This window comes from Erithacus rubecula (assembly GCF_903797595.1).
Source record: "Erithacus rubecula genome assembly, chromosome: 13".
Lineage (NCBI taxonomy): Eukaryota > Metazoa > Chordata > Aves > Passeriformes > Muscicapidae > Erithacus > Erithacus rubecula.
The window spans coordinates 15,776,250-15,799,414 of NC_136665.1; the positions used below are offsets into that span (position 1 = coordinate 15,776,250).

General features: G+C 39.9%; 1 protein-coding gene across 1 annotated transcript in view; it reads right to left on the bottom strand.

Moving 5' to 3' along the window:
• Positions 1-1,488: 1,488 nt before the first annotated feature.
• Positions 1,489-23,165, bottom strand: part of LOC306807653 (uncharacterized protein) — a 66,720-nt gene continuing 45,043 nt past the window's right edge. The window contains exons 4-6 of the mRNA XM_079317456.1: positions 9,456-9,611; positions 6,100-6,183; positions 1,489-3,322 (exon numbers count right to left, since the gene is read on the bottom strand). Of these exons, the coding sequence (XP_079173582.1) occupies positions 2,943-3,322; positions 6,100-6,183; positions 9,456-9,611 (620 nt within the window). The 3' untranslated portion in view covers positions 1,489-2,942. The remainder of the gene's footprint in view (positions 3,323-6,099; positions 6,184-9,455; positions 9,612-23,165) is intronic.

Genomic DNA, 23,165 nt, shown 5'->3' on the forward strand with positions numbered 1-23,165 from the left:
TCATGAATTTAACAGATTTGTAGGATGCGAAGGAAACCTTGAAGGGAGTTATATTATGATAATTTAATTTCTAGATAAATAAAATGTCATATATCTAGTTCAATCTGTATATCCAAGCATTTATTTTGGTACCACAGATGTTTCCTTATCTAACTGGGGAAGACAGGGAGGGTGGTAAGGAATGGCTGAGGAGTGAACAGTGACACTTTCTGCTCAAAGTGAGACAGGATGGAGCTCCTCACCAGTCAGTCCTGGCAGTGTTCAACACTCCTGAGAACCAGCAATGGCAGATGCCAAGTAAAGCACATAATTCTGCAATCTGTGTCCAAAAATATTCAGAAAAACTGCAAGGAGGGCTACAAAGACAGGCAGAGGGGAGAAAAAAGGACATGGAGAAGCCACAGTTATTTTACACCTACTGAAAAGTCACTTGGATGAAAGGAAAGGCATCAGGGTCATCCTGATGAGAGAAAAAAGAACACAATTAAGATACAGGTATAACAAGGATATGAATCAGTCCAGCTTGGATATTAATATACCATCAGAGAAGTGAGTGTCTGCAATAATCTTTGTTTGCAATTGTATGGCAAGACATTGCCACGTTTGGAGCAAGAGGATTATTCTCTCAACCAGGACAGGAGAGAGCCTGTCCAAACAAAACCCTGGGCATGATGACCCACAGGATTTAACCCCTCAGAAGCTTAACAGTGGGAGCACACTGGGGTTGCAGAGGTGGTGAGGATTGCTGCTTACACAAACTGCTCTTCTAGAACCAGTAATTGAACATAAACTGTTCCAGAGAGAGCCCAAGGGTCTGAGGAACTGATCTCTTCCACCAAGAGAGCAGCTGGCACAGACTCTGACTCTGCTGCCTCTCAGCAGAAGGGCAGAGCTGGTGTCAGATGCCAGACAACAGCATCAGTAGCAGCAGCAATCCTCCAAAAAAAATAGGCAGGCACACATCACAGCATTTGTGCAATGAGCCAGAAAAGGCTCTAAATTGACCCAAGATCCTCTGGAACAAAGTTTCATTGGGAATATAAAATCTCTGTCATGGGTTGGGCTTCTAGGAAGGCAAGTCATTCATTTGGGACATATTTCATAATCCCATCAGTTATAGTTTCTCCCCTTCTTAAGTGACAGAAAAAGCACATTCCAGGGGGCTGTTTCAGGGCATGTGACCTATTGTACCCCTTTGGGGTAGGACTGAACTAGAGAAAATTTAGTTTTGTTCTCAATTCCATCACAAATACAGTGTATGACCACTGGAAAGTATTTTCTTTGTATTTACCTTCAAAAATAGACAACTTTTCTCTAAAACTTTTTTTCTCACCTAGAACATCTCAGCAATGGTTTTAACTAAGCATCACCACAGAGCACTTACCAAAATAAATAAATTCCCATTATAGGTCAACATTCTACAATGAGCAAATGAAAAGGAACTTCCCTGATGACACCATGAATATATATGCAGAGAAACAAGAGAAGTAGTAAAGGTAATTTTAAAATTTAATCAGAAAATCAAAACAATGGAAAAATATTGGTTATGTAGAGCTCATTAGGGCAAGCAGAGTCTATTAACTGTCCAGCTGTCCAAGCACAGAGCAGAAATTCTCTTGTTTGCTTATCACTGAGTACAATGACCACTATGATCCCAGCTGTAATCAAATACATGATTGAAAGTGACCTAAAGCAAGGAAATCAAAACCAAGAAACACAGAGCCAGATCTTTCCACTACTGACTCTGGTGGAATTAACAGGCTGAATGCTCTCACTCACTCCAGATTACCAGGAAGTTAATAATTATGACCCTGAACAGCTTCCCACAGCTGATGGGATCTTTCAAGAAGCTTATACAAAATAACTTACATTAGTACAAGACACTTTTTTTCCCCCCCACCTTTCTGTCTCCATAAAAGTTGGATGTGCATTGTTACCCCAATAAAGCACATAAAGCACAACAATGACTTCTGTCTCTGGGTCACCAGCAGTTCATCTGCACCACTGCACTTCAGTCTGCTGCAATGTCAGGGGGACAGGCTGGCTACAGCTTCACCTCTACCCTCTATTCTATTTATGAAGACTGATGACAAGGAACTCCAACAGGCAAATAAGAAAAAGAGCATGAAATGCATCTACAATAATAGGGAACAATTATGTGTCTCAAAATGTAACCACTTGGAAATTCAGTCTGTCAAGGAACTGGACATTTAATTATTATAATCATTCTAAACAAGAACTAATTGAAACTGAAGATTCACTTTTATCTAGAATTTTGCTTATGAATTTTAAGTATGTTACCTATTAGGATATAACCAAAGCTATGAAAATCCAAACAAATTATTCCCCTTCCAGTAAGCCTTCCTTATGCAGTACAAGCCTGCTCTCCCTTTTTTTTTGAGGCATCTCAATGAATATTTCTAGCTAATGGCTAAATTCTTTTCCATATCTAGATTCAAAGAGGCAAGGAATATGTATACTTTGCTATTCCCCTAGAGAATGGATTTATTTTAGGACAAGAAAAGCTATGCCTGCTTTCAGATTTTATCTCTTCCTCATGCTTTCCTGCCATCACTTATGAATGTAAAGGTTAAACTACCTAGAACTATCTAAGGAAATAAATCTAATTGCACAGCTATAACCAAAGTTTGCCCTACAATAATTGCTACTAATTCTAAAAGTTCCATCTTTTCACCTTCATACCACCTTGATAGGTACTAAATTACAGTTGAAAATACACTAAGACATAATTTATAACATGGTCCCATCAATTCACTGGGATCAGCTTTGTATTTTTATGTTGTTACTGTATGCAAGAAACACCTCAGACAAATCCATAGAATCATATAGGTTGAAAACACCTTAGAGATCATCTGTACCAGTTCTAATATCAGCATTTTCTTTCTATGATCCCCTAAGATACATTCATGACCTAAACTCATTTAAAACAATTTTACATATCTTTGTGTCATTGAGAAAGTCTTATCCTGGTGAACCACAACAAGTTCAGATGTGTTCTTCCACAATTTCCAGGTCTCAGATCCTTGGGAATCCAAGGTGCATTTCAGGTAGAACCAAATCTCCTTATTTTTCCTTGTGAAATCATAATGTACCACTGAATAGTAAAATCCAGGTTCAGGAACTGCAGCCACAGTTGAAAGGAGAAGTGCTGTCCTTTTTCCCAACTCCTTTGTTGTAAGTTTGAAGGATGAAGTCAATAACATCATGACAAAGAAGGGTCTCTCTGTAATAGCCAAGGAACAGTTCCACATGCCACAGTCCTGGGAGTGACCCTCAGGTTTAGCCTCTGCTACCGTGTTACCTGTGAAAGAAGAGCAAAGAGAAATCCTACTCACACAGAATTTAAAAAAAAAATTTAAAAAAAAGGATGTCAGGTGCATTGTTACTGCAAAAGAACTGTACACACAAATAGACAATGAATGAACTCACCCTAGCCACAACTTTATACCACACAGAGGAGCAGAATCTCTAAATTAATGTTAATTACATTGTTATTTGCTAGAATGAGAGGGATTTGATAGAGAAATGGCAGTCCATCATTAAATTTGCCGCCAACATCTCCTGGAAATCTCCTATTTTACTTTGCTTCATGTCATTCCCAGCACCAATGCCTCCAGCACAAGTGTGGGATTTCCATCCCAAGGGGCCATTCATGCAAACTGCTGCCCATTCCCTGTGGTCCATCCTGTGGGAGGGAATCAGGGACCAGGCAGCACACAGAAGGAATAAATTGTTCTTGCAGCAGAAATCTCTCCCAGACAGCAGAACTCCCCCAGGACCCTGGAGGGGCTGCAGGGAAGTGCTCAATGCACACACAGGGACAAACCCAGCAGCTCTGGCTGCTCAGGGAGGGTCCTGTTGGATTTCCTGTCCTGGAAATGGATGAGAACAGGCAGCTGGAAGGAGAAAGCTTTGTCAGCTCTGCTCTGCAGTGTCTACATGTGTCACAAAACTAAACAGACACTCAGCATAGAGATTTTATTTCCTTCCCTGAGGGAACTGATGGAAGATGCAAATTCCTCAGCTTTGCACATTTTAACTGTCCCACTCAGACACTAACTATTCATCTAAATACTGAGTAGTGTCAGCAGTCTCCTGTGCTTCAAATATTTCAGTTACACCATTTTTCCTTATTTTCATGGAATGAAAATATAGAGGACTTAAAGTTGATTAAATGACATTTTCTCTTTCAGTGTATAATTAACCTGTGGAAGCCACTGTCCCACGTAGCACTGATCCCAGGGTCTTAAAAAGCTTTAAAAAATTGATTACAAATTTAAATGGTAATGAAATCATCTCTGGTGCATAACACAGAAGAAAAATTAGTATGAAATGGATCTCAACTATTGTGTTTTACACATAAAGCAACCATTAAATTGGAAAAAAATCATGGATGTGTACACTTTTTGTGACTGTCCCAAAGGGTTTTGCTGTGTCCTATTGCTGAGGCTCACAGGTGGATGAACAGTTTGGGCTACTGGTCTGACAGTTCAAATACTCCTCTTTGTGCAAAAATTTAACAATAGACCTAAGAAATTTTATGCTTATGGTTCTGATACAAATCTTTGACTTGTTTTCAAAGTAAAAATATAAGTTATGCCATACTTCCCATTTCCCTGTGACAAGGGAACTTTTCTTTCCATTCTAGCTTCCTTACTACTGTCCCTAGGAAGGAAAAGGCAGGTGCATGAATGAGGATTTGACACCTCAGGCCTCCAGTCATCAGTGACAACATAAAAGTCTTTGTTCTGCTCCCCACTCCTCGAGTATCTGTCAAATGCATCAAGAACAATTAACTCACTCAAGGGATAATTAACCTGACCCACTCTTTTACAATGAGGTCCTTTTGGTATAAATTGCCAGCTCTCTTCTGGTCTGTCCAGAGATGAAGTTGTACAATATCTGGAACTCCTAATTCACCAATCTCACCCTCAGTGTGATGCTACAATGCTGCTCCTTATCTACTAATGAGTAGGTAAAAATCAGCACTGGGAAAAAACTGAAAGGCTGAGGGTGACCTTTATCTTGCAATAACTGAGTCTCAGTTATCCACACTGATTCCAGAGTTTGCAGACCAAGTTCCAGGTGTAGTGTCCACCACAGGAGAACAGCAGGACCCAGAAATGCTATAGACTACACCCTGGCACTTAATAAAGAACACTGGCCACAGAATCTTAGAAAGGTTTGGGATGAAAATGTTCCTGAAGCTCTTCTAGTTCCAACCTCTCTGCCACATGCAGGGATGCCACTTCCTCTGTGCCACTGTGCAAGGTCTATAGAGCACCAGCATAAAAACCACAGCTGCCCAAAACATCCCATTTCCTCTCACCCATCCAGAAATTACTGCAGTTTTCACTCCTCAGAGCAGCCTTTACTAAAGAACATTTGGTGACAGTATTGCTTATTAACTCAGACTGTAACCTAATGAACAACATTCTTTCCCAGCTAGAAGAGGCTGTAAAGGGAAAAGCTGAGCATATGTCTGTGCTTGCTATTGCCTGCTAAAGACTCCTGGTTTATGATGTCTTCAGACATGCAGTTTGCTCTGACTTGTTGAACTTCAATGCACTGAACTCGTTTTAAATTGCCAAGCAGACAGAGGACATGATATTTTCTCTACATTAATTAGGAAATAAGATGACATAGCAAAGGTTTGGATTTAAAAATAAATAAATCAGGCCAGTTACAGGGTGGTCTGTAATTAGAAATATTCTGAACCATCCTGATTTCCAGTGGTGCTCAGTGGCATCAGTGAAGGTTTCCAACATTCCCAAGCCTGGCTGGTACTTTCAAAAGGTAAAAGGCTGCCCAGCACAGGAAGCTTACTTTGTGTGACAGTGGTAAAGGTTTTGGATCCCTGTACTCAGTCTGCAAATTGAAGAACTGATTCTGGAACATGATTATCCCTCTGGCACTGAGCACCACGAAATGGTTTCTTTGGCTCACTGAAGACTGAATCAGGACCATTTTCAGACACAATGCAATAAGAGCAATCAGAACACTGGCACTTTTAAAGATAGGTGATATCTGTACTTGCCTTTGTGGTTTTGACTTTATTCCCACTGCTGCAAGACCAACCTGAATAGTCTGGTAGCACTTTACAGTCCTCTCCATCCAAACAGGGGTTCATGTGACACCACCACTTCTGCAGGACAATGGAAGCTAGAAAAAAAGAAGCAGGAAAGAGAAACAATATTTTTTTATCACTGTGGGTTTTTTGGGGTTTTTTTGAAGGGAGGTTATTTTTAGTTTGTTTGGTTTTGTTTTGGGTTTTTGGTTTTTTTTTGAAGGGAGGTTGTCTGTGCCATATTCAATTTGTTGATTTCAAAAGATAAAAACTACAATTACTGGTTTAACAGTGAATTCCATGAAGTATGTTTGAGGTAAAAAAGTGGCTGAACACTTCACCAGCCCTCAGAAGGGTAAATGCCATATGCAAATGGTTAAGAGGCAGGCACCACCAGAGACTGCTTCCAACACTTGAATTGACCTCTGGAAGTGCCTTTCCATCTCCACTGACTACAAAAATGACTTTTTTCCTTCATTTGCATGCTTCAGTCAAGTACCTGCTCTAAGGAGAAATGAAGCTGAGGCTTCTTGTTTAACCCATACATGAATATGGGAGACTGGACAGAGAAATGCCAGTTTCTTCCTTCACTGTGTGAGAAACAGAACTGCAAAGAGATGTAAACATGTGGGGTGTATCACAAATACTGCAGGTAAGAACTGGGAAACCTCTGGCAAGCACTGGAATAGCAACTAAAAATCTACTTGCAGTCACAGTGCCACTTTTGCAATATGCTTTGGAAGGCTACACCTTAACTAGACAAATTTATTAATTTTTTACCCTTAAGACAATTTCTGATAAGACCTATTACTTTTAGAAATGTAGTCATGACTTCATAAACCTGCTGTTAACAACAGCACCTGCATGCATTTCTCAGCTCTGCATTGTTCATGGCACTCATCAAATCCCAGGAAATTATTATGAAATATATCAGTACACAATCCTACATAATCTATATTGGATTTCAAAATAAAGTATGGCTTAAAATGTTGATTCAGCTGGTCTGCATTATGCTACTATGAGCACGAACTATTGAATTGCATGCCTTCGAAGATAACACATTCAGAAAAGATGAACAAAAATAATGGAACCTACTTCTTGCAAAGCACATTTTTTTCCTTTTAATTTCAAGACATATTTGTTCTTCTGCAACCTAAAATTAGGGTGTCAAGCAGGCAAGCTGACATCAGGATATTGCTGAAATGTTCATTCAATTACTTTTGTTTTGTACTTTTACTGAAAAGCATAATGCAAAAATTCACTCTTGGAGCACTGCTTTGGCTTTTATAAACTGATATTTCAGTCTTATAACATTACAAAATAAATGTATGAACTTCCACCATTCATTTGGGTCTCAGATCATTTGCATTGATACTGATTGATTGTGGGCATCAGTTGGGGGATAAAAAATGAGTGAAACCTGACTGTGCTTCTTGGGAGGTGAGAGATCATTTCTGATAAAGTCAGTAAGGATGGAGTGAAAAACACACAGAGATGATGGCAGCACCCACCAGGGCTCCTGGCACAGAGAAAAACACAAATCAAGGGATTTTGGGTTGGAAAGAGGCACCATGAGCACTCCTGAAGGGGTGGGAATGAGGAATGGCAAACCACAGGTGTGCTGGGCAAATAGGGCTGGGTGATTTGGGGTGGGGACAGCAGGTACCAACCACAGCAGTGACCAGCAGCAGAGAGAATTGCTGCCCTAGTGCAATAATCACCACTACTGGATAAGGTCTGAAGCTCAATGAATATAAAAAATAGCTACAAACCAATTGCTTTATAATTTTTTTATGGCCAAGTAACTCTATGCTTTGGGCATATCCTTCCCTTTAAACTCAGGGCAAATTATAGGCAAATTAAAAATTAAACAAGCCTGCATTCAGTACAAAGGTGCTGGAAAAAGACCCTAAATATCTGCAATAATCAGTCTGTAATATGCAAATTTAAGACCTGAACAGTTTCTTGCTTTCACAGTGTAGGAATCTACTGAAGGGTATGTCTAGAGTGGGAGAAAAACACATCTAATCCTGAGGCTAAGGAAAGAGAGTTACAATTTCTGTGCTGCAGCAACTCAGTGTAGTCCCAGATGCTTGCAAAAATAAGCAAAGTCTGCTAAAGCATTACCCTAAGGAATGAGAGAATCAAAGGCTCTCACTTTAAAAGTCAAAATCTTACATTCATAATATTTTGTTGCACTTAATTGCAATGATACTTTAAGAAAAAAATAAGCTATTAAATTCCTTCAGCAGCAGTTGACTGAATCCAGGCTCTACAGGATTTATATATTTCTGCCATAGAATGACAGTGTCACCTTTGCAATCCTTATGTGAGTTTAAAATAATGTCTGACTTTTATTATCTGTTATGTGTAAAAGTATTTCTGCTATTAGATGTGTCACCTAAAAATGCAGAAGACTCTTCTGATGCAGAAAGAAAACTCCCTAAGAAAATGCACAGTTAAACTTAAAGGTATTGTTAAATTACAAAGCATAAAAACACTAGGAATCTAATTTTTTTTAAATCCACAAATGTCTGTTTTGACAGCTTCATAATAGATAAAAAAACTTCAGAAAACAGATTCACATGCATTTAGAGTTTTATGTCTGACACTAAATATTTCTGAATATTAGATTAGAATTGGACTTTGAAGCTTTTTGTTTTATATTTGAGTAAACCAGTTGCAATTTTACGTGCAAAAGAATGAAAACAGGATCTCACTTATGAATTAATGAAATGAGGGATTTTTGTAACTTTAATAAAAGTCTGTCTTGGAGTAGGTTTACTAAACAAGAGCAGCAACCTCTATGAAAAACAGGCAGTATTGATCCAGAGAACAGCTCTCCATATCAGATGTCCCAGCACCATCTGCATGCCCAGCCTTAGGGTTGCATTTATTATCCAGTGAATTTTTAGCCAAGCTACTAAGTCTTAAGACATCTGGAAGAGTTAATATCATAAGCTTGAATTTCTTGGCTTATGCTGTTTCCAAACTAGTTTTAGAGGAGAATTCTTGTGTGAAAAAATTAAGAAGTTTTATTGGCACAGACATGAAATGGACCAGCACATATATTAAGAGGATTATCATCAACTCACAGAGAAGTTTCCCAAATTACCAAAAGGAAGGATTGGAGAGGAGAGGAGAGGAGAGGAGAGGAGAGGAGAGGAGAGGAGAGGAGAGGAGAGGAGAGGAGAGGAGAGGAGAGGAGAGGAGAGGAGAGGAGAGGAGAGGAGAGGAGAGGAGAGGAGAGGAGAGGAGAGGAGAGGAGAGGAGAGGAGAGGAGAGGAGAGGAGAGGAGAGGAGAGGAGAGGAGAGGAGAGGAGAGGAGAGGAGAGGAGAGGAGAGGAGAGGAGAGGAGAGCTCTCACCTTCCACGCAGGAGGGCTGGGCTCGTGTGGTGCCCGCCACCTGCCCCGGGAAGCAGGAGCACTTCACCGTCTGCGAGCGCTCCTCGATCCGGTTCTTGTTGCAGCACCTGTGCACGGCCACCACTTCACATGTGCCCTGCTTCACCTGGTGCTGGCCTAAGAGTTCCAGAGGTAAGGGTGGAGAGAAAAAAAATCCATCAGGTTGTGCAGTCCTACAAGATACGGAATGACCCCAGCGCCAGCTTACATCACAGCAATACAAGAAGCAAAGAGTCTTGTAGGATGTGGCTCATTCTCTGACTTTATATATTATTCTTTCTTATAAAATTTTGTAAGTCAGTTTTCCAATCTTTTTCCCCTTACAAAGCCACAGGGAGAAGAGCAGGTTGGAATTTCAGTCAAATAATGAAAGCAAAAACCAGACAGAACACGCCCCTCTTTGCCTTCCTGACATCCATTAGGTTTTATATTTAATTCTTTCCCTTCATAAATGGACACAGGGGATACGATAATACTTAATACAAGAGAGACATCTTAAATAGTAGGGAAACTTTTTAACACATCAACATGTAAGCACTGCTTGCTATGCTTGTCATGATAGACAGGCTGGGAACAAAGAAGGTTGTAAAGCTGTCATGGATAGTCAAGTTTTGTCCAAAACAACAGAAAAAAACACACCCAGACTGTATGGATTTATTCAGTTTCCTCCCAGACCATTCTGAACAAACCTCTGATAAATATTGTGTCCTGCTTTTCTCGAGATTCATTGTCCCCTATTTCTCCAAGTTTCTTTTTCCCCTCCCCTTCTCTTCCTTCACGTCTCACCTCACTGCTCCTTGCAGCTGATCATTTTTCTCCACTGCCAAACATCCTCTCCATCCTGCCTAAACCTTCTCTGAGAAACTCCACTTCACAAGCCCCTCAGCTCCTTGCATAAGTCATTTCCATGTCCTCACTTTCCTGAACAGCCTTCAAGTGCTTCATCTTGCGTTTGTCTTGTCTTATTTAGAGTGGAGCCTTGGATGGCTCTTATCTGTGTTTGTGAAGCACCTTGTAAATTAACAGCACTACAGAGCAGGGTGAGTTATTTCATAAGAGAGTGAGACAGAGAGACAACACTGAGAATAATAAAAATAGTCACCATCAAAGCAGCACAAAGTGTGAGAAGAGAGACAGAGCAGATACTGGTGTAGGTGTGGCTGATATCAAAGGCACAGAGAACAAAGGAATGCAGGGAGAAGGGAGAGAGCTCCCACCAACAGACAGTCCTCCAAAAGTGACAAACCTGAGAATTATCCTGCATCTCCTCTCTGTTTGCACTGTTTGGAGGCTTTTGTTTGGGTATTTTGGGTAGGTTTAGTTGTTTTGCTTTGGTTTTTTATAGTATCTGCTGCTAATTGACATTGGGCACACCTTTACAAATGAAATTTTCCTGAGGGATTAAGAGCACTGTAATTTTTGTCCAGAAAATGTTATTATTTGATTAGGTGGGAAATCTTAACATTCAGAAAGAGTTAGCCATGCAATTTAGGCTTCTATGGGGGTTCTTAAAAAAAAAAAAAAAGTATGAAATACATACATATAACTTTTTAAAAGTTGGCTTGGCAATGTTCCTTGCTGTGTATGTTTTGGTTTCACAAGTATTTCAAGCACAGCTGAAATACTTGTGAAAACACTTGGCTGCCTGAATTTTGTTGCCAAATTTGTATTCATAACAACCTCAATGGACAAGAAACTATGCATATTCAATCTTGGAGTGGAACTGTAGTGTTCTACTTGAGCACTCAACTTCTTAAAAGAATTGTATATACAGAGATTTTTGGATTTTTTTTCCTTTTTTTTCCCTGAGGACAAAACTACATTACTTTTAAGCAAAATGTGCTAGAGCAGAAAAATGCATAAGGTATTTTACAGCAAGTTGGCAAAATGCTGAAGATAACATAAAAGTACCTTAAAAAGCCACTGTAATAAGTTTGTTGGCAGACTCTGACTTTTTATGCAAGTATCTAATAATAATAATATAATATATTATTATAAAAAAGAAAAAATTAGAACATCTACTAGTCAGGAGGACAGCAGCTTCTCTGTAAGTCAATATGGAAATCAAGCACACAAAAGAGAAAGTAAATTTGCCACTTCATCCCAAAGTATTGTTTCTCCAAATACCTGACATGGCAATAATGCTTGGAGAAAAGGTGGCACAAGTTCTGACAGGAAAGATTTTGTAAAATGAGATTGTTACTTAAGAGAGATTGTTAATTTAACAGGGTTGTTAATTTATTTATTAAATAAACTTAGTATTTATTTAATTATCTGTTTATTAGTGCTACAGCCCGAATCAAAACTCTTTGGAGTAAACAGGAGGAAGTTCCCATTGGTTTCCTACAGTGCCCACTGAGGTGGTTCTGCATTCACTGGAATCAACAGCAGAGTTTCTATTCACTTCAGGAGAGCAAGGTCAGTCTGGTTTGTCTCTTGAGAACAAGGTTTTATAAGGGAAGAAATAAAGAGCAAAAGTTTTGAGCTGCTCAGGCCACATATTTGTGTTTGCCATATGAAAAACCAAGTGGCCAGGTTTAATCAAAGTCACTATTCACCAGATGCTGAGATGAGAGAAGAAGCCTTTTTTTCCAGAAGGTACATCATAAGGATGGACAAGATGCAGCTCCAAGGATCAATATGTAGCTGCAAGGATGTCTATTTTCCAGCTCAAATCCTGCTTCCTTTAGGTGAACAGTCCTGTTAAAGGAAATCAAACACACTGGCCCTGAGCATACAGCCCCAAAAACCTGGGGCTCTCTTTCAATTATCTTGTTTGACTTTTAGAGCAGTGACAGTGCTGCCTAGAGTGCCAGGAGTCAACAGACACACTGCTGCTTGCAGAAGGTGAGATTAAGTTACTCATGGAAGCAGCTCTTGGTTTAGGAGCTGTTTCACTGGCACATTCCTGTTTGGCACAAGCAGGTAGGGAAAGGTGTCCCCTCCTCATCTCCTGGCAGGAATGGGATGCCCAGGTCTGAAAACACCACTGCCACACAAGGGGAGGCAGCAGTCCCCTCCCTCATCCCTAATGCACAGCTCGTGGAGAGTGGAAGCACTAAAAGCCACAGACATCTGCATGCATCATTTGCATTAATTGGATTGCCCTTGTAATTGTCTTTCTCCTCCTACACGCTCACATCGATATTTCCTCCTGCTTGTTCACACACATGCTGACACTTTTTATGCTGTTGAGCACCATATGAATTTCTCCTTAGTATTCAAACACATCTGTGAGCAGGTGCTGAACAAATGCTGAGGGTTAACGTGGTGCCATTCTGTCCTATTTTTGCCAGTGTTCAGAAATCTAGAGGATAAACATTCATTTGCAGAGTGGCTTTCGTATTTAAGAAAACTCACAGAAAATCTTAACCAACCCTAACTCAATCTATTCCTCTCTAGATCTGAAATCTGTTGTATCTGCATTCAGGTGCCAAACAGCTGCAAAAAGAAAGAATATAAGAATTCTCTCCTGTATGTTTTACTGCTCATTTTGCACTAAATAAACATTCATCTCAGGTTTGAAGTACACTTAATGTGCAGCTGAGATTATACTGACAGAAACACTTAAAAAATGCCTTAAAATATTTTATAATTGATGGATTCTCTGGAAGCATTAGAGGAGTAGGGACTGAAGAGTTTTTAAAGTGTGAAGATCACAGTAAATGAATTCTATCTGGACACATCAGGAAAGCCATTTCAGGGAGAAATGCAGTGAGAGAGAGGGAGAAAAGCTGTGGAGAGCAAAGCCCATAAATTCATAGCTCATCACCTGTAAACCTATTGAGATCTGCAGCTTAAGGGCTGTTGGTGTTTGCAGTTGAAATTCAGTTACATCTTCCCTTTTAAATAAGAAAACTCTCCAAAGGGAGAAACCTTTTCTCAGCAACACCAGCACAGAAAGGTCTCTGTCCCAGAGACAACCTGCTGTTATTGAAGGGAGAGCATGGGCCAGCCAGGCATGGTGAACAGGGGATGAGTGTTGAGAACCACAAGGCTTTGGTCATTACCAACCAGCACAAGTGTTGTGAGTAGGGTTGACTCAATAATCACTACTGAACTGTTTATTCTCAGTGATATTAATATTCTCTGCATTATTCTTAATGCTTTTTCTCAACAAATGTATTTGACAAGACCTTATTTTCACTTTCTTCATAGATGTCAGAGGGCGGATACTCAATTAATACTTCTAAAACTCTTTGAAATGCTCAAAAGAGGGAAATACAATTATTGTTAATAAAATACCAAACATGGTAGTGATGCATTTCAAAACCACAAGGAACATATCAAAGAAAGAAGGAGACTTTCAGAAATTTTCTAGCCAATTCTGTCCACATCCATTTCATCTCTGTGACTAATTCTGATCACTCCCAGGGAGTGCTGTCTCAATGCAACTCACATGCAGGCAGCACGACTCTACCAGAAATCCTGAACAACCACCTCTTCTTTCTAAACTCTTGGCTAAGAAACATAAGGAAAAGACAAATTTAAAGGGAGTTTTTATCTCTGTTTCATAATCTGCCACTTCTGATGAAGAGAGCTACTATGCTGTGGAGAGCAGCAAATCTGGAGTAGGATGAGCTCAGCACATTCCTCAGAAAGGCTCAAAAACAGCAAGCTTGGTCTGCACAAAATCAACTGCATCATTTATTTAAAGGGTAAGAGGATGGATGTCAATAGGAGGATGAACAGCTATGGCACTAAATATTGCAGACAACATTAAGAGAAACAAATGAGTTTAGAAGTCGGCACTGATGCTGTTTGGAAGAGGAAAGCTCTTTAAGAAGCTTGGTGCCAGTTCATCATCTGCCTTCATCTCATGCTGGCTTTTGCTTACAAATACATGAGCATAGGAAGCACACACCAGAAGGCAAATATTGTTAGAAAAACACAAATATTAGAGGAAACAACACTTGCTATTTTTCATATTCTTTGCCAAACATGTTTACAAGAATTAATCCAGCTCACATGGCAGGGTTTTTCAGAGTTAAAAGGGGAAAAGGTGTATTTCTAAAGATGACAACTCTTCTCAAGAAAAGAAGCTAAAAGTCACTTGGAAAATAAAATGTACACACACCATCATAGAAGCTGATAGTATCAGCAAAGCTTTTTCTCTACTACCATTCCATCAGCTACTGGATTTTTTTCATAATTTCACATTAATGTCACGAGGTTCTATCTTAGATGCTCTTCTCCTTCAAGGATATACAGTACATATATGTACACACACACAATTCCTCAGAAATTGCCTCTGAATATACAAATCAGTCCAGTTCTACTTTTAAAGTTCAAACTTTCCACTTATGGGCAGTAAGGGAGTGCTCAGAGATAGTCCAGAACTGCCACAAAAGCCCAGTTCAGCTGTTCTAGGAATAAATAGGCAGGAAATATCTTCCCATAATATCTGCCCATGATAGTAGACAAAGTAAGATGTAACACACAAAAAAATCAAACAAAAACAAACAAGGGGAAAAGGAATCCTATTTGCTAACCATTACTCTTACAATCCTCAAATACACTGCAGAATCATGATTCCTAGTGTAAAAAATCTGTTAAAAAAAGCAAGCAAAGATACAGCCATTTTTCAGATATAGGAAGAGATGTTGGAACATCCACAAAGAACGGGTTTCAAACCAAAGAATTTTTCCAACAACTTCTAAAGTTACAGATTTTGTTCTCATGAAGGCATTTGTGTTTTTTCCCCTGTGGAAACCAGCAGTGTGGTATGTGCAAGATCACAATCAAGACTTTAACTGGGGAATTAGGGAACCAGCCCTGAACCACTTTAACAGGTGAGAAGTGACACGTGGGATAAAAAAAATAAATAAATAACTCTCAAAATAAGCAACTAAGTAGAGAGGAACACCAGGGTACAGTAGGCGTACCTCTATATTTGAAAATACAATGACCTCAAACCCTGATAATGAGACCCCAAGAGTTAATGAAACCACAACCCTTCAGAGCAGGTGGAGGAACCTGCTGACACAGCTGGAGAGAACCAGGTAACACAGAGAATTCTGCAGTGAGTGTCAGAGGTCACATCCATATGGAGATTAAAGTCCCCTGGAATAAGTAGCACAGGTGACCTTAGATCAGACACAAGCAGGAGACTTCTCCAAGAAATGAAGCATTAAATATGAGCAGTCAATAAATCAAAACAGCTGAGAAGGTGCTGGAAATGCAGGGGGGAGGAGGGAAAAGCTGCTGCAAATGGGAAGGTGGATGAAGGGTGACCTGGAAGCAAAAACAAATTAAAACATGAGTGTCTCTATCTGCCAGGGCACTCGCTGAAGTGGATCAATGAGGACTACTGGGCACCAATATTCATCCTGGTTCAAGCACACTCATCACTTGTCCAGACACAATCCAAGAGCACAAAACCTCATAAGGCACCTCAGAGTAAAGCAGTGTTAATAATTTCCTACAGGGAGCTTCCTGCTGTGGGGCTATTTTAGGTGAGGCAGAGGAGAAAATACAAAGGAAAGATTTGGTTTTCAATCATAACTTGTAGCAAATGAGCAACATTGTGCTCTCTAATATAGGAGTATTTCCCAGGTGTCCCATTAACATTCACTCTTGCTATTACATGCAGACCACTATTTTTCTCTCATTTGTTCCTTGCTTCACAAATTTATCATGAGAGAAAGGGAAAGAGAATGAAACCAGCTCCCTGGAGAGATTTCTGCTTGCCTGAAGAAAGCAGGTACACACACATCCACACAGGCCAGGCTCACGGTTACTCACCCCTTTGTAAGCAAAAATTAAATTTTCTGCCTCAAGTGTGAGAGCTGATTTCTTCTTGAAACAAGGTTATTCTTGCCATAGGAAAGCAAAAATAGCATAATTGGGACCACAGACTGAGAAAGGCAGTCCCATCCACACCAATAATAAAGCCATCCTGCCCAAGGTGTCACTAACACAGCCCTTGCAGCACCAGGAGCTCGCTGCCATTTGCAGCTGCTCTCACACCAGTCTCAGGGCTGTGCTTGTTGTCTCAGAGCTGCTCATCTCTAGCATGACAGAAGTTCATTTAATGGTATCATAATCTTCAAGAAATTTAAAAAAAAAATACAATAAAAAACCACAAAACCTTTCAAGTCTGTCTCATGCATGCAACAAAATATATTTTGAGGATTAAGCCTTGTGCCTTTCTTCCATCACCTGAAATATCTAATGATCATTTCAGGCTTACTTGTGTAAAACAAACATTTGTAATCTACTAAATACCAGAGGTATTTTTAACCCAGTTCAAGGTTGTTCATCAGACAAGAATGATATTTGTTTAGAGAATATGAAACACTAATTGTCATCTAAGTCATTAGGCTCAGCAGATTAAGTAAATGGAAGCTGCCAGAAAACAAAGTAGATGTTTGGGGAAAAAGCATTTTCATTTCAAGTGAAAACTGAATCTTTATTCTCATGTCCAAATAGAATCAGCAAAACTGGGGAGAGAAAAGGAAACATACTGCACTCTATTTCACTGCTCAAAACAGCTCACACTTACAAGGCAGGAAGAACTGCTTTTCTGGGGGTTATTTTTATAATGCAAAAGTATATTTCCCTCCTTAAATTATTTTGATGGGACAGTAGAATAATAGGATTTTGCCTGAATTTGACAGTTAGAGGTAGGCAAAAAAATAGTTATTCATTAATTAACCCTCATTTGACAATCTGTTCTAGAAAGATCTAGACATAACTGCTATCATTAAATGCTGTGGTTTATTAAACTCTTCTGGTTGTCCTGTTTGACATTCTTAATTTAAAAGATGGGCAGTGAATCCCTCTTTCCACTAATTGCTCTGTGCTTATTAAAATCATAGAGCAGCATTTGTTGCCACTGGATGAACTGCATTTACAAAAACCAGAACCAGCAGATGAGACTGAATTTGAATGATAGATTTCTGTGCTGAAGTGGGATGAAGTTTCCATGCAATAGGCAAATCAGGCAAATGGAATTCTGAGGAATGTTACAAGCACTCAGATCAGTTAATGCACTGGGCACCAGGCCATCAGCTCCTCAGCTGGTCTTTAATCCCTGGGAAAAATCCTATGTCTTGGTCACCATTGATTATTTATTTGCAAAGTTTATCTCATTTTATATCAGGTTTTGTACAGCTGTAATGATTTCCTTGGGTTTATCCAATGGAATAGACAAGGAAAGCACCACAGCAGTCCAAGTACAAAATGCAGCTGCCAGTTAAGAAATTACAGGTCATAAAACTAAATTGAACAAATGCATTTTTAACTCTGAGTTTCATGAGGACTTTAAGTGCTTTCAGCATACATAGACTTTGTCCAACCTGGCTAAACAGTAAATTGAACTAAAGTTGTTTTAGCTGCTGGATCTAGAAGTGCAAAGCAGAAGAGAGGTTTCCAGAATGTCAACAGATATTTTCTCAGTCAGCATTGTTGAAATATGGGGGGATTTCTTACACGAAAACCCCCACTGCAGACTGCCCACCACTCAATGCTGCACTGAAACACCCACAGTAAAATACAATCACAATGAAATAAAGTGAGATTTAACCTGGTAGCTGTTTCCTATAGGCCCACATTTAAACTCCTGACCCCAGCTTACACTGCTAATGACAGAATAATCATTTAAAGGTGAGAATTCAGAAGTTGTTAGGGTCTTTACATTTCCTATTTTATACTGATGACTCTCTGTCAAAGCTCCACCATTAATACTTCTTTTTCTTTTCAAGATTCTGCAGCTCTCTTGAGCCTCTCAAGTTTTTCACTTTTTAATCTTCTTTGCCAAAAAATAAAGGTGCAATACTAAAATTTTAACATTCCAGTCACAGGCTGTAACCCAAGAAAATCTCAGAAGAGTGCAGTTCAAAGAGCCAAATGTTGAGATCTCTGCTCTGTAACTGGGCATGCACAAATGGGCGCTGCTACAACACACAAACTGCTGATCTCACACCTTATTTCCTCCATGTTATTTAAATTATTAACCCTATTATTTTATGCAGCAAAAACTTGGTTTTGAAGTCAGTGTACAGCTAGTTTTACATAAATTTAGTCTTTTTTTCCTTTGGGAGCTAGCAATAATAAAGATATTTCACCCAGGCTTAAAATGTGAATTACTACAAAAAGGGTGCTTGAATCAATAAAGACAGAGTGTTAACACACCCTTCTCAGAAATGAAAGAACTATTAGTTAAAACATTATTTTTTTGATCCACACATCCCATTCCAAGTACCCAAGAATCTAGCTCTTCTTCCATTCTTATTAAAATTGGCAGTCCTTGACAAAAATTAGGTAGATTTTCCATATTAATTAAGCATTCAGCTTAAAGTGAAAAGCTAAAATATAACTTTATAATGGCACAGAAGCTACTGTATCCTGTAAGATGTACCACAGGAACAAACTGGAGAGTAAAAAGCCTCCCCCTACCATGTCATAGCTTTGACAGAAAGAGACCACAACTCTGGCAGAAAGTCTGAGAGTTTAATACTTGAATTAAATTCAGTCCTCACTGCTATCACTCAAAGGACTAAGAGAGCTCTTGACTCTTGCAGATTATTGTATTTGGAAGGGGGTTTTCGACCATGAGATGGGAATTTTCCCCCCAATAACTGAGCACATTTATTTTGTGATGCAGCAGATGCAATAATATCATTTCCTTGTGCCTGTAGGAAACCAGACAGACACTGGCTTAGCTCCAGGACACTTGACAAAGCATATTTGGATTAGAAGCTCAGAGGAGTCAGAATTGAAGGGGAAGTCTCAAATTCCTAAGGGCTTTTAAATGTCCTGTTCTTATGCTGGCCATGAAATCTATTTGAAATCAACAGCAATTAAATGCTTAGATAGCAGGAAGACACTCAGATATTTATCTAGATGTTGGCCAGAAAAAAATAAATCATACATGTGAGTCTGAAAAGGAGATTTACTTCATTGACCACAGAAGAGAAGGATTGCTCTTTTTAGCAGGAACACTTGTCATAAGTGGGCAAGTTGCAGAAACAATGTAGTGAAATTGTCCCTTGAAAGAATCCCAGCCAGCTTGTCAGGTTTGACAGAGTTTCATTCTTACAGGAAAACAACAGGCTCCCTCACCTGGTGAATTTTCCCTTGGCCCTAATAAGACTATCAGCAAATGCAGAGATGAATTAGAATAGTCATTAAGGAGACAGAGCATAAAAAATGAGCCACAGGAAAGGTCAGAGCGACGAGGGTGAATGAAGAAGAGCACATGCCCTGTCACCACCGCTGCAGATGTGAAGGAAACAACCAAGGGAGAGAAGCAGATGTTCCTGTTAAAGCCTTGAAAATTTCATGGCTGCTTTCAAGGATAATGGAGCAGCCAGAGGTGGCAGGAGAGGACATGTCATTACCTTCTGCAGTGCTGGTTAGGCTCCCCCAAGAGCCATTGACTTTAACAGCAATGCTCCAACATCTCCCGGATGAGAAAGTTAAAGGTGACCTGGCCCAGTTGTCATTAGTTTCCTCTCTTTCCACAAGGATGGTACTCTAAATAAAGCAGTTGGGTTTTCCTCTTGAAGTCAGCATATTAAAAAGGGGAAACTTTTAATAGGTTTCTTTTGATTGTATTCTCAAAAAAAAAAAAAAATTCAACCCACAGTTTATGCGGAGATTTTCTACCATTAAAAATTGTGTTGACTTTAACTCACTAGAAAAGAGTTTCTGCCAGTGTGGCTGGATTTTCTTGATCTCAAAACACACATTGCCTTGCAATATAAATTGCCAGAATAGTAGATAGTTATGGACATCCATGGACATTGTGAGATTATTTATATTCAGTGTCCTTTTGATACTTCCTTCAACTCAGTGTCTCAGCAGGGACAGGGTGGGAAGCAGCTATTGTTTGCCAGAGCTGTTCTTACAGAGCAGCAGCAGTTGCACAAAGGCACATTCCTCTGCAAGACCCCTTGCTTGAAGGTCCTGGGAACCCAAGAAAAGGTCAGTTTAATCTGCAATGAATCCCAGCAGCTGCCATAGACCTGTACATCTTGCTGGACAGCCCATGGAAAAAAAACTTCCCTCCCATTCACACCTGCTCAACTCCTGTTATTTTCAAAGCCTCTCAGGATGCTGTGTGGGGTTGGACTACCTCCCTCGCACTTTTGAGCCTTTAAACATGAACTTCTGGCAGTCTCTGCTTTAAACATGAGCTGCTGCCCCTGCCTCCTGCTGCTGGGCTCCCTCCAGAGCACTCACTGGTGTCCAGCAGCACCATCACTGCCCAGCAGGCAGCTCCCAGCAGCTGAACTGGAATCACATCAATCTCCCTCAGTCAGCACAATCCAAGAAAACAGCACAAATTCTGCCTCCTAATTGGATAAGAGGGAAGGAGATAGCCAGAGAGAAAAACACAACCGTGGCAGTTTTTCTTCAGTGGATTTGTTCTTATCAACAGCCCTGACAGCTCCAGCTCAGTGCAGACCAAGCACCTTTCTGAGGGCACTTCTCAACAGCAGCAGGCAGATCTGGCTTAGGAAAAACCACCTTGAGGTAAAAGGTTCTGTACCTCATTACTAATCCATCAAGGCTTCCTCATCTCTTGTGATTGCATCTCATTATTTTCAAGCACAAGAAATCACAAGACTTTCTTTATAGTGACTATCCACGTTCAGAGCATGCAAACCTGACCAGCTGAGATTAAACATAATAATTAACAGGTTGGTTTCTGCACTACCACTTCCCTGAAGAGAACTCAATTGTCAGCACACTGACAGCCCTGGCTAGCCCAGTTTAATTCTATCTTGGCAAACAGAACTTTCAAGGAAAATAACTCACCCACCTGAACTGCTGTGACTTTTCTTTAATGAAATAGTCTGAGTCCTGTAATGTAAAAATACCTACATTTCTGCATTTAATAAAAATATGAGTTTTGCTTAACAAATATTATAAAACTTTATTGTTAAGGAACAGGCATGGTGGTATTCAACATGACAGTGTAGAAATAGAAATGGCTTTTCAAAAGTCTTTTGTTATTTTGTATGTGATTAAGTGCCTGCAAGCTCTCTGTTTAAATACTTCTAACAAAGTAATTTACTTTTTACTCCTGAATTACAGGTGAAATATGTAATAATATTAATTGCATTTAATTGCAGTCTCCAACAAGCACTGCTTCTGAGAATGCAAAAATGGCAGTACAGAATCTAAGGTAAAATTCCCTTTTTATTTTTTGGCCAAAGGTTAAGGGAGAGACAGAAAATGTGGAATACTTCAAAAATTCTGAAATGAGTGTAGAAAACTTACTGGGTTTAAAGCAAGAAAATACAGCAAAAGATGCATTCCACTGTGAATCAGTGGCTGTGATAAGGCAGGATACATCTAGAATGGATATTCTAATTCATTCTGAAATCAGTGGTGGATGGCCTGAGGTTATCATAAATATGTACACTTTGGAAGTAGCCTTAGCTGAGAAGGGATCCAGTTTCAGCAACAAAACCCCAGAAGAGTTCACTTACAAAGAAGAAAACAGGTTTCTCACTATCCTGTTCAAGCACTCTGTGTTCTGTGAGGCTGCAAAATAATGATTTATCTTTAATTACAATTCAAAACTACACAGCAAACCAGACCAGTGAGCTGACAGCAAACATGCTCATAATTTGACCTGGCCATGCACAGTGTCCCTAACTCCAAGTTATACAAAGCAATGGTTACAAGGGTCAGCACCAGACAGAATTAAACATTCAGATATTAAAAACATCTGACACTTCACTTAGAGTGTCCTACTTTTACCTGAAGGAAATTCACCATGCAAGTTTCCTGAAAAAGCAGGGAAGCACCAGAAACAACATCCACTGCCAGCACCTACAGTTTCACAGGGGGTGAGTAAATTACACATTTCAGCATCACCTGTTCCTCACAGACTCAACTCTGACACATCCTAGAGACAGGAGCTGGACAAGTGAAACATCACAAAGATGTGATTCCCCCAAGAACCAGGACAACTCCAAGGAAAGAAACATCCACATGAGAGTCCCTGAGCCAAACATTCTGCACTGGTGGTGGATGGGACAGTTGAAGGAAAGTGCGATAATCATAAACTCATCGAATCATAGATAGAATTGGACTAGAAGGGACCTGGAAAATCACCCAGTTCCAACCTGCCTGCCATAGGCAGGACTCTTTTCTCCACACCAGGCTGCTCCAAGCCTCATCCAATCTGGCCCTGAACACTCCAGGGATGGGGCAGCTGCAGCTTCTTTGGGCAACCACCTCCACAGTCGAGAATTTCTTCCCAATATCCAATCTAGAGCTGCTCTCTTTCAGTTTGAAGCCATTCCCCCTCATCTTGGCACTACAAACCCTTGTAAATTAGTCTCCATCTCTCTCAGAGCCCCCTTCAATCCTCACAGGGTGTCTCTGCTGTCTCTCCACAGAGCCCACAGCTCTGATGGACCCAGCTGGAAAATTATTTCCAGAAAAGAACTTGGAGGAGGCTTCAAGTAAGTCTTCCAAACTCCAGCAGTGGAGCACCTGAAGGCTTGAACCACTGAATTCAGTATAAATTTCACTCCCTGCATTCATTTTAGTATAATTACTTTAAATATCAAGTACCAAGTAAAATCTCAGACCACCAACACCCTCCTTTAGCTACAAAGGCTGCCCCTTTTCCACTCCTCTTGAAACCTATTGAGCCTGTGAGCCAGGGTGGGTTTGTTCCCAGTGTACCCTGGTTTCATATTTATT